This window comes from Boleophthalmus pectinirostris, unplaced genomic scaffold, assembly GCF_026225935.1.
Source record: "Boleophthalmus pectinirostris isolate CB_2022bp ecotype Guang Dong unplaced genomic scaffold, ASM2622593v1 HiC_scaffold_21, whole genome shotgun sequence".
Classification (NCBI taxonomy): Eukaryota; Metazoa; Chordata; class Actinopteri; order Gobiiformes; family Gobiidae; genus Boleophthalmus; species Boleophthalmus pectinirostris.
In genome coordinates, this window is record NW_026571175.1 from 12,516,545 (window position 1) to 12,529,107 (window position 12,563).

The 12,563-nt window shown below is 37.0% G+C and overlaps 1 protein-coding gene across 4 annotated transcripts in view; it reads left to right on the forward strand.

Annotated features, from left to right (window-relative positions):
- ptprua (protein tyrosine phosphatase receptor type Ua) overlaps positions 1-12,563 on the forward strand; it is a 456,280-nt gene that overhangs the window by 408,028 nt on the left and 35,689 nt on the right. For all 4 annotated transcript variants that reach the window (XM_055157468.1, XM_055157470.1, XM_055157469.1 and 1 more), the window contains one exon: positions 11,291-11,327. In XM_055157468.1, the coding sequence (XP_055013443.1) occupies positions 11,291-11,327 (37 nt within the window). The remainder of the gene's footprint in view (positions 1-11,290; positions 11,328-12,563) is intronic.

A 12,563-nucleotide genomic window follows, 5' to 3' on the forward strand; every position in this document is an offset into this window, starting at 1 on the left:
GCATATGCATTTTTGGAGATAGATAATTTAATGCCATACTGTGGGGCATTTTGATGGAGACAATCAGATGGTGGACCCTCTATCAGGAAATTTACAGTGTATCTTTAGGCGCACACACACACACACACACACACACACACACACACACACACACACACATCCCGTGTACCTTCTATTGTATGCGTGTCCTTATTGTTATCTGCACAAAAGTGAATGTAAAAATGCGCTCGCTTGCTAGGCCTGACTCAGCGATGGTGGGTGGCTAAAACATGCCCCCAACCCCCTCACACACCCCCGCCCCACTATTTCCCAGAATGCACCATGAGGGCTCCATTAGGACGAGCACCGCCAGGACCTCTATGTCATTACAGCAGCGCCCGCTTGTCATGCCAAGACCCCTGGCGCAAAAACGCCATCGCAAAAAGCCTTCCAAAGGACTCGTGGAAGAGGGCCAAGGTCGGAACAGAATGGGAAGGCAGAGGGCTTTTTTAAAGGTTAGCTGCCCAAGTTGCACCATGGAGCTGTGCATAAATTGACAAAGCAGGACATTTTTTTCAGAATTTGTCAAGGTTTCCATAGGAAGCTGAAAGATATGTTTTTGAAGTGACAGGATGAGAATGTTTTCATGAAAGGGAGTACATCTTAAAGGGCCCATATTATACTGTTTTCTGATCTGTTGTAATGTTTTTTTCCTTGTCAAAAATGGGCATGTTTAACACACAAGCTGCACATATTTAGGCTGTTTTCTTCTCTCAAACTGAAAACACTCTGTTCCACCTTGTGATGTCATGTGGTAATACAGAAAGTGCATTTTTAAACTCCATACACCTTCACTAGAATCATGTTGATGATTTCAGCCCTGGAATCGCTAATCTCAGCTGAACTAACGGTAAAAGGTAGCTGTTAACTTGAAAACCACTGCTAATGACATAACAAGGTGAAACATTTTGTACATTTTCAGCTTTGGAAATGAAGACAGACTAATCATAAACAGTTACTCAAATATATGTCAATAAAACAAAACACAACTCCAGCTAACAACATTATAACATGGATAAAAGCTCGTGAGAGTCAATTTTGTGTAATATAGTACCTTCAAGAAGTAGTATTTATACAGTTTATAGTATACAGTTTTTGAAAAGAGAAGAGGAACATTCAGTGGTTGATAGTAGTGCTTGCAAGTTCCTTTTAGTAAGAAAGTGGTATTTACTCTACCACAGTACTGGATTAAACGTATCTATTTATTAGAATTACATTTATAGTTTATATAGTGTCTTTATTGCGTAAAAATATTTTGAAAAATGCTCCATGGAGAGTTTTCTACCATACTGTGGAACATTTTAGTCAAAGCAATAACATCTTGAGGAGACAAGCAGGTAGCAGACACTTTACCAGGCATGAGGAAGATTTATATTAAGGACATTTTGTGAATATTATGAATTAATAATAATTCCGGTCAACTTGGACATAGAAACAGAATGAAAACCCATATACCCTGTGATACCATTTAAAAAAGTGCCTGCTACTTTGGCACTAGTGACTCACTGCCATAACTCAAATTAGCTAAAATAGAAACGACTCTTTGACGCAGCTGTGATGTTCTAAAATCTCAATTCGGAAATTCATTAGCGGCCTATTAAAATGCTTAATTAGATCACACTTGGATTTTTATAATTAGTTACAGATAAAATATAGCAATTGCAGTGGTATTGTATTCTAAGTTACGCTTCCTTTTCAGACACAGGGCTCCTTCAGACTGCAGACGACACCGTAATAGAGAACCATAGAGCCATCAGCTATAGAGAATCACTCCAACTGTCATGAATAATACATAACCAATTTCAACCAAGGCCTGACTAGTACCACTGTGCGAAGAGCCAGGAGCCAGATTTTCACGATTCCCCATTCGGCCTTACAACCACCTGTAATAGATGTTTAATATCTGGTGTAACTTATTTCACAAAGGAGACTACTTCTGTTTCATAAAGCATACTAGGGTAGTTTGAGTTAGGGTTGTATTTACTATACTAGGTTTGTAGCGTCACTGGGAAATTACAGTGTTTCAAAAGTGATTTAAGGTCCTATAGTACCCCAAGTTGTGAACTTTAAGCCATGTTAGAATGTCGCTACCGTGTGAAAAACATAGCTGGAGTTGTGTTTTGTTTCATTCACATATTTGAGTAACCCTTTATTATTAGTTTACATGTCATGAAGTCATGAAGTGGTAGTTTTCAAGTGAACAGCCATGTTTTGCTTTTTGTGTAGTCGAGATTGGCAATTCCAGGTTTGAAGTTATCCAAATGATTCTAGTGAAGGTGTATGGAGTTTAAAAACACAGTGGACCACTTCCTGTATTATGACATGACATCACAAGGTTGATTAGAGTGTTTTACAAGTCCTAAATGTACAGTGTGAATGAAAAAAAACACAACTTCAGGTATGTTCGTGATGAGGAAACAACATTATTAGCCAGGCTGGCACCAACTTGTGCCTCTGCTCAATTTCATTTCTCTGCAGCAACTAGGACAGCAATCAAAATACAATAGATGGTTCGGAAAAACCCCAGAAGTGCAAGTTCGGGCACCAGCCAATCAGCAAAGAGTCATATATTCAGTGCTGTCAACAATTCCAAAGATTGAGGATTTAAAGCCAGAATAAAGAGAATGTTTTATGTGAGTTCATCAAGGGGAAAGACATTTCTGCCCCTTTTCCTACAGGATTTGGGAAAAGCTTAATATTCCAGTTAGCCCCGTTAGCGGCGCATTACATACGTCACGGCCAAATAGCAGAAATGATAAAAAGTACCCGCCTACCATCCAGTGAACGAAATCTAAGGCTGCGAGGTCAGACAGTTTGTACGGAGTGAAACGAAGTAAAACCGGCTGATGAATCAGGCTACAACATTATAACAGACAGCAGAAAATAGTGTGGTATGGGCCTTTTAGGTGCATTTTTGAACTTTTCAAGCCAAGAATCACCCAATAGAGACAGTATCAGACAGTATCAGGAGTTTGACCTTTAGAGCTTTTCAAATTCCATATAACTCATATATTTATTGAAATAGCTTCGCACTGTTAGACCACTCTCTGTTGGCATGGTTACACTTGTAGGACTAAACCAGATCTAAAACATGAATGAACCTGGATATACTAAATGAGAACCAAAAAAACCAAACAAATAAATATTGTAAGTTGAAAATGATTATAATATTCAATAGAAAGGCATATTGCTTTGCTGACAGTGTTCTTCAGTATGGTATTATCTATCATGTATTCTGCTTAATTACACAGAAATACATACACTTATTGCTATACTACGGAACATTCCAGGCAAAGCATTAACATCTCCATGGAGACCACCAGAAAAGTTACATAATTCACCTTTGATTACAAACCAAATTACAGAACTGAGCCACAATTGCTGCCATAGACTGTATAAATAGACATAGCTAACCTGCATGCCACCATGTTCCAAATAGGAAGTGTGAATGGGCACACTTCTGGCTCCATCGACTCTGGCTCCAGTGCACTTTATATTGGAAAACTGCCACCCCTCTCTGTAACTGCTTGCGGTGAGCCTCGTCATTTTGGTCTTAAAATGTCTGTATTAACCCGCTTTACATGATCCCGGTGTTTTTATTTCGCAATTTTATCCGTAAATAAATTCCGATTCCTAATATGGACCTGGCTCCAAATTCGCCCGTATAACCACCAACATAGTGAGCTTCATTTGACTAAAGCTGAACACTATAGGTGACGTCACACTCCCGTAGTTCACTTCTTTATAGAGTTGCTACTAAAGTTCAATTTCACCCCAAAAAGAAACAAAAAACGTGTCTAGAACGTCTCATTTACCATCAGCTTGTTTGTGTTGGCTCTGTGGTCTCCTCCATGGATTGGCCAGCTTCTAATCCACAACCACAATCTGTCTCATTACGGACTTATTACAGGCTGAATAAACAGCTGCTGACGAGTTAGGCTTTCCCAACCAAAAACTACGACTACCCGAGCTACCTCACTCCCAAACACATCCCAAAAAACACATCCTCTTCTTCTTTACATCGCATTGTCCGTTTGTGACTTCCTCCACAGACTCCTAACTATGTCGTCTCTCCATTGTCCTACCTTCACAACAATAACTACCTCTTCTTCCCACTCCTCTTCCTCTCTCTCTCTCTTTCTCTCTCTCTTTCTTTCTTTTTTCTCCACTTCCCCTGTGTCCAACCTTTGGCATCTCTTAGATTCGGATAAACAGGGAAGTAAGTATCTTGCTTCTCTCTCTCTCCCACTCACTGCTTTCTTGCTTGACCCCACATGGCTCCCCTACAGCAGCGATTGTTTGATACTTTTACTTGCTTTTAAGGCGAGACACTGCTGGCAAAACTTTTTTTCAGTTGTTTTTGTGAGTTGTTCTCTCAAACATATAATAACTTTGTCCAGTTGGCATCTAAAGATTTGTTTTTGTTTAATTTAATCACCTTGTATCAATAGATTTATATGGGACGTTGTGTATCCCCATCCCCCTAGAGACATAAGGCGCACTATGTAACTTCTTGTTTCTATGGAGATGTCAGTACTCTGCCTGGAATGTTCTGTAGTAAGACATTACACAGATCTACTTCACATTTATTCAATTCCACATGGATTTATAGCTCAAAATACTTAGAAAAACAGGAATTCTGACTGTGAGCGGGGTTGCTTCTCCACAGATCTGACCTGTAACTTGGTCTAGTTTAGTCTCCATGAAGATAGAAAAGTTTAATGTCATACTGCGGAACATTCCAGACACAGCAATATCATCTCCATGGAGAAAACCATTTGACGGACACTCCATCAGAAAAGTTACACAATGCACCTTACGATATTTTCATGACGTGTACAGAAGTATTTGGTGATATTTTATTTTATTTTAACCCCAAGTTTTAACCCCAAAGAATTAAATTTTAGTTTTATGCCCATTTTTAGCAACATCTAGTTTACTGAAATACTAAAAAGAATATTGAAAATTCCTTCTGTACATTTTTTAGTTTCTAACATGTCAACAAAAAGAATCAAGGAATTCAAACCTGGCCGTATCTCTCAAATATATTTACGTATTTCCTTATTTGTAATGAAAATAGAACAAAAATGCTGGAAAAATATATAAGTATTAGAGTTTTTTCTTACATATTTACTACAGACATGTATTTATATTATAATTTCTTGAAGGTACATTGTGTAACTTGTCCAGTGGAGGATCCGTCACCTGTTTGTTCCCATGAAGTCTAGAATGTTTCACAATAAGGCCACAAACTTAAGAATCTCCATGGAGACTTGCAATCCAAATTACAGGTTAGATTTGTGGAGAGGCGACCCCACTCACAGCAAGGACTAATGTCTTTTGAGCAATAAAGAAAACCTGAAGTTGAATAAATACAATACAGGTTAGTTTAAGCTTTAGTATCTCCATGGAGACAAACAGGTTATGGATCCTCTCCAGAAAAGTTACACAGTGCACTTTTTAAAGCTTTTGTACAAATTCTACTGCAGGGTCTCGCCTTAAACGCTCCAGTATTTTCACTCCATGCATTCAGAACAGAAGGCCAAACTCGAGAACTATAGTGTACACATCAGCACCACAAATCGAGTTAGCTTGCAGGTCACAGATCAGTTTGTGTTCTCCATTCATCAAGCATCTCAAAGAAGGCTTAGAGCTGTCGTATTATAGTACCGCAAGGTGTTTGGTGACATTTAACCTGACCATTGAGATGATAATAATGTCAGTACACAAATCATTTTCAAAAGGATTCTATCACAGTTGTGGAATTGAAACCTGCTCTCCACCACTCTTGGCCTTGCACTGTGTAATGACCCTGGAGAAACAAGCTCATTTAATGGTCATTCTTTTGGGTTTGTTTTCTGACACAGACGCATTTACAAGCCAGTTTTAAAAGAACTAATAAAAGTGAAAACCCTCTGCGTGTTACCACAATATTCGGTTTAATTTTTAGATTTGGTAATGAATTGAATTTTATAAATGAAAGTAATATTAGACTCAAGGTCCTTTTTAATTGAAATGGCACGAACTTTGTCAGCTTTACAAATCCAGGTTTGAGTGGGTAGAGTAGGCCTGTTACAATAATTACTATGCCAAGTTGTCATTCAGTATATGTCAAATGAAACAATAATTTTGGGTAACATTTTATTGTGTTAGTGGGACATTTTTTGTTATTTTTTTTGTGCTACGGTAAGATTTGAGCTGTACATGGTTGAATAAGTAGCTTCAAGCTTCATTTATCATCTATATTTTCTTAAGCAATCCATTGTACTTCAAATTTTGTTCTGATGACCGGCATACGTTAGAGTCTACATTGCATGGCTTGTCATGAAAAGTATCCAGGAAGCCTTGAAGGTGCACTATGTAACTTTTTGCTGGGGTTTTGTCAGCTTGTTTCTTCAGCTATGTCACTGCTCTGCCAAGATTGTTCCACAGTATGACATTAAACAGCTCTATCTTACAGTTTCTATATGACAGGTGGTTTTAAGGCTCAAAAATACCTAGAAAAACAGGCATTCTGACTGTAAGCAGGGTTGCCTCTCCACAGATCTGACCTATCTGACCTGTAACTTGGTCTGGTTTAGTGGGTTTAATGCCATACTGTGAAACATTCCAGAGAAAGTGATAACATCTCCAAGAAGAAAAACATTCCACCAGAAAAGTAACATAATGCACCTTCAAACTTGAGACATACACTTTTGCTTGTTTGTCCTTCTGTTACAATTGGCTTTTACACTTGGAGATTGCATTGAAGGAATTTATTAAAGGTCTTGTATTACACAAAGCTCTTGTGAGCTTTAAGCCGTGTTAGAATGCTGCTACCTCCCTTGGAGTTGTGTTTTTTTTATTCACACAGTTTCAGTCAATCAGTCAAACAAACTTTATTTATAGAGCGCTTTTCATACAAAAATATGCAACACCAAGTTTCAGTAATCTTTTATTATTAGTCTTCATCTCCAAAGCTCCATATGCTCTGTTCCATCTTGTGACATGTGTAGTGATACTTTTACTTCTTGTTCATTAAAGATTGGCAATTCCAGGCCTGAAATGATCCAAATGATTCTAGTGAAGGTGTCTGGAATTTGAAAACACAGTGGAGCGCTTCCTGGATTACCACCATCACAAGGTGGAATAGAGTGTTTTCTATTTGAGATAAGCACTTTCTTTTTTTTGTCAAACATGTGTGAATGGAATAAAACACAACTCCAGGTATGTTTTTGAAAAGGAAGCAACATTATAAGCTAGATCAGAAAATTCTTCCTTTTGAAAGTTCATACGTCTCTCTGATTGGCTGAATCCACCTGTCACTCACTCAGAGCATGATAGAAGCTGACCAATAGGGGGCTTGTGCGGGAGAGCTTTACCTGTATGTATCTGAGAGAAGAACTTGAAGAATGTGTGTGTGAAACTAAACTCAACTCCAGATATTGTGATGAAATTATAAAATAGATCAGAAGAAATTCTTATCTAGTCCCATGTTAAACAAATCTACACCTTCTGAGATGCTTGATTCTTTTGCCAATTACATTCAGAACAACTTCAAAATATCTGGATCAAAAATGCAAACAAACATCTGAAATTCTTCCCATACCTGTCTCTAACCTTGCATGCCTCACCTCACGTACCTCTGCATTGTGAAGTCGCTCAATGCTTCTGTGCACGGCTGCCGCTGGAACGCGCACCGGTTTCCACGGTAACAGACAGGAAGCGGATCGGCCTGGGGAAAAGTCTACATCAGCAAAGGCTCCTGGGAGAAAGGGAGGGAGGGAGGAGGGCTCATCCATCTAAACTAGCCCTCTGTGGCATGACACTTATGGAATGTAATGCGTGCCTAGGAGAATCGAGCGCATATGTGTATATCAATTTATGACAAGTAGAGGGTGGAGGTGAGGAAGTGAAAGAAGGAGGGGGGTGAGCTACTGTGTACGGAGGTTTTACAGTAAGCACCACTACTTGGGTTTTGACTGATGTGATAAGTATTTTATATTTAATTTAAAGGATCTATCAAGATGCATTTTGTACACTGACACTGCATTTAAGTGTTTGGAAGTTAATGCATGTGGAAAACATTGGAGATTTCTATCACTATCACTTCTATCACTAAAAATATAGTGTTAGAACAGAAATAGTTTTGTATCATGCAATTTTTTAAATGTTCCACTTTAATCAAGATTTTTATTTTATATATATATATATATATATATATATATATATATATATATATAGTAAGATATAAAAAAAATAGGGTATTAAAAATTTGTCAAAAAGAAAGGCTGCAAAATGACCAGTAATAACTAATTAAAAACTGAATAAATTTTAGTGTCAAGTTCACACAGGGTTGAACAATTGTCATTTAAAAAAAATAAAAAATTCTTGAAATTTCAGAAAATGTGATCTAAATGAAATACAAATAGTACCTTTTAAAAGAACAGTAATTTTTATTGGGTTAAATTCATGAGTGTAATTTTTAAACAAAAAATTGGAAATGAGCTAAAATGGATAAAAGTGGAGATTTTGGAAGTATTTAAATTTGTAAAAAATAAATGTAAATGTAAAAATTTAATAATAATAATAATAATAATAATAATAATAATAATAATAATAATAACATTGTGTTAAAAACCCACAAAAATGTCATAAACACATAACAAAATTTGAAAATTTATAATAAAAAAATCATTTCCAAAACACAAGGTACAGTATTTGTAGTTTCATTATTGGCATAACAAAAAGAATGTCTGGGCTTGATCTAAAATCTCAGTTATAGTTTACAGGGCATTCAAATAAATAAAAATAAATAGATAAACATCTTTTATTAACACTTTGAAGTACAAGATTTTTTTTAGCAAAAAAAAATTGCAAAAATGTAATAATAATCCTTAAAGGGGAAAAAAGTATATATCGAAACTTCTTATTTGATGGCAATTACATCAAAGAGTTCAGAACTTTCCAAAGTCCCTGCCAATCATATCACTCACTGTGTGGCAGTCAAACAGAGGAGGGACTATTTTTCTTCCAAACATTTACCGTACACACCCCACTTTAGCTGTGAGCGATGAGCAGCCACCCTAGTCCTAATTCAAAAATCTATCAGCCTTATTTGGCATTCCACACACATTTACTTTTCTTTCCCCAGCCTGACCAGTCGCTAATAGCCCTCCAGACCACGCGCTGCATTTCAGGCCAGGCTAGGCTAACGCTAGTCCGTCAGTCAGTGTCACTCAGGTAGAATTACTCCGCACGCTTGTCAATCTGCTTTTGATCGGCGAGCTCCTATCCGCATGCAAAGAGGTCTACAGCGTGCCGACTCCGCTTTGATATGCTGGCTTCCCTCTCAGCATGTAATGACCCAGCTTTGAGACAGACAGAAAAAGTTGAATAGATATCACTTTTTATATATATTTTCCTTCCTGTGTATTTTATTTCAAGTGGTCCCTCTTGATAGACAGCATGGTGAACTGAATCTGTGCAGTACTTTTAAATGGGTTTTAAGAAGCTTGGTTTGAGAGTGTTCAAATTATTCACTCACAGATGTCATGTTCAGATGTCATGACGTGAATGCTTTTAATATGCTTTATAATGGTCTACTGGAAAGGTAATAGCTCTTAAGTACATGAAAGGTGCTAAAACTTTAAAGAAGAAAGAAAGACATATCGTCAAAATACAAGGATATGCTGTAAATACTAATACACAGAACCCTGTACTTTTTGTTTGGCTGCTTCGAAGACATTAACATTCATAACATGCATGTGAACATATGTAGTTTTTTTTATTTACTTATTTTTGTGTGTGTTACATTTAATGTTTTTCACTGCAACCAAGTATCAGTATATTTCGGTACTGGCAAGGTACTGAAAAGTATTGATTCTCATGGATAACACATAAGTGACCGTATTTTTCAGACTATAAGGCGCACTTAAAATCCCTTGAATTTCTCAAAAATCGACAGTACGCCTTATAATCCGGTGTGCTTTATGTATTAATTGTGGTTGTGCTGGCTGACCTCGAACCAATTTTATGTGGTACACTGCGCTCAAAAATCTGTCAAGGTCTTTAGTAAACTATGAAGCCGCACCGCTTGATGGATTGTCGGAGCAGTACAGCTTCCTTAGTCACAAGCCTCGCGGTGTTAGTCCAGCAGAAGCTGACCGCATCAGGGAACAAGGAGTGAGCTGTTTTTTCAGCACCTATAGTTTATTCAAGTTAGTCATGTGGTTTTAAGTTCGTAAACAAATGTGCACAAAGCTGCATTAAACACATTATTACTCAATATATATTTAACTCCTCCTCGTAGGAAACAAAAAAGCAAACTTATTCACCCACATTCATAATACATATTCACCAAGACAGGGAGACAACGCTGGGTGAATTACACCACGATCTGTCAATGGATCGTGGATGCCTGGGCTAAGGCATCAGTCTCAAGTGTTGTTAGTTTATTTCGCTTAATGCAGTTTATAATCCGGTGCACCTTATGTATGAAAATAAATGAGAGAATTCAACATTACTGATCTTGCGCCTTATAATCCGGTGTACCTTATAGTCCGAATAATTTTTCTTTAACCAAATTATAGTATTTTTTAATATATTGTTCTTATTTTAGTTTATATATACACATATATATTTTTTAATCTGTTCAAGCAATAACTAGCATGCTAACAGATTTGTTCAAATTATGATATGCCATGGTAAAATTCTATGTAGTGGATGAGTTTCGATGGATTTTCACTAAACACAGTGGTATTGGTATCTGATCAATGTCACAATACCATAATACTGCTTTGTATCATATCGAGAGGCCAGCACTACTAGTAGTACATTTAAAGAATGAATGATTGAAAGACATGTGTATTTAAATTGCAGTGTATGTATGTGTATTTGTGATTTGGAACTGCATGACAATCATCTCATAAAGTACTTACCACAAGACATTCCCATCACATGCATATTGTCTAGCATCCATTTAGAAAGACACACAAGTTAGCAAAGCCAGCATCTGATTATTTACAACTAATTAGTAACATCACCATTTTTTTCACAAACTTCTTGGAGTCCGTAGAACTTAAGATGAACTAGACCTTCCTGTTTTAAATCTTGTAGTCTGAACCAAGCTTCAACCCAGAGTCCAAGTAAATAAAAGATGGTGAATACTTGAAAACGGAGGAGGGAATAGCCTGTTTTAAATAAGTCTGACTTTATTAAGAGCTGTGTAATTATTAAGTGCCTCATCTGTCCATCTCTGTCTGTCGCACAGGGCTACCAGCGCTCCAATCACTTCATCGCCACGCAAGGTAAGTCTTTCAAAGCTATCTTCTATCTCATTCTGAATAAGTATTTATGACAGAAGGTTTAAGCATTTATGAACGAAGGTTGGGTGTGTAACAATGATAGTGCATAAATTTACCAAAAACTATAAATTAATGAAGAGTTGCACATTCATTTCCATTTTCTCCAACAAAATATCAATAAATGCTCAATATTTTTGCAGTTTTCTGAGCTTTTTAAAGATTCTATATTATACAAAATTTACTCTTGTGAACTTTTAGCCATGTTATAATGTTGGTATCCTATCAAACACATACCCAGAGTTGTTTTTTTCTTTAATTCGCATGTTTGAGTAACCCTTTATAATTCTCTCCAAAGCTCAAAATGCTCTGTTCGACCTTGTGATGTCATGTAGTGGTAGTTTTCAAGTTAACAGCTACCTTTTACTTTTAGTTCAGTAGAGATTGGCAATTCTAGGACTGAAATTATCCAAATGCTCTAGTAAATAATGTATAATAACAACGTATAATGTATGCAGTTAAAAAACACAGTGGAACACTTCAGACATCACAACGTTTGAGTGAAGAATTTGGCCTAAATATACAGAACATGTGTGAATGAAATAAAACACAACTCCAGATATGTTTGAGATGAAGAAACAACATTATAACAGAAAATAGCGTAATATAGGCCCTTTTATAAACTTTTATGTTCCTCTTGTACTGATTCTAAAGTCGTAAAGCAAATTAAACTGCATTTATGAAGTGTAACCCATGTCTGTATTGTATTGAACCACATCTAACCGTGGCCTGCATTAGGAGCTGTGATATTAGCTTGATTTGTGCCGCTCCGCACTTTCAGCATAAAAAATGAAAGAAAGAAAGAGCTCTATTCTTACACTGCCTCTGATCCTATTTATTCACTGGATATGTTTTTCATTTGGTGAAGTTCTTCTGATTTCTATCCATCTCTGCACTTTGGTCTCACTTCTATGCTTGGGTAAGAAGCGCATACTAGAGTGGCATGCTGTGCGGTGGAAGCAGAGCTCACACGGTAAAAGTGCAGCTTCTGGGAGTATATGAAAACCGTCAGAAATATGTTTATGTTAGATAGGAACTAACACTGGTGTCAACTTTATAGCAGTGTGAATGCAGAAGTAAGTTTCATAACTAATATATACAATAGGACATAGTACATTTGAAAGGATGTTGGTTACAGGATGTTGGTTGGCCCTTCTTCAGCTCAAGGATGAGTCAGGTTTG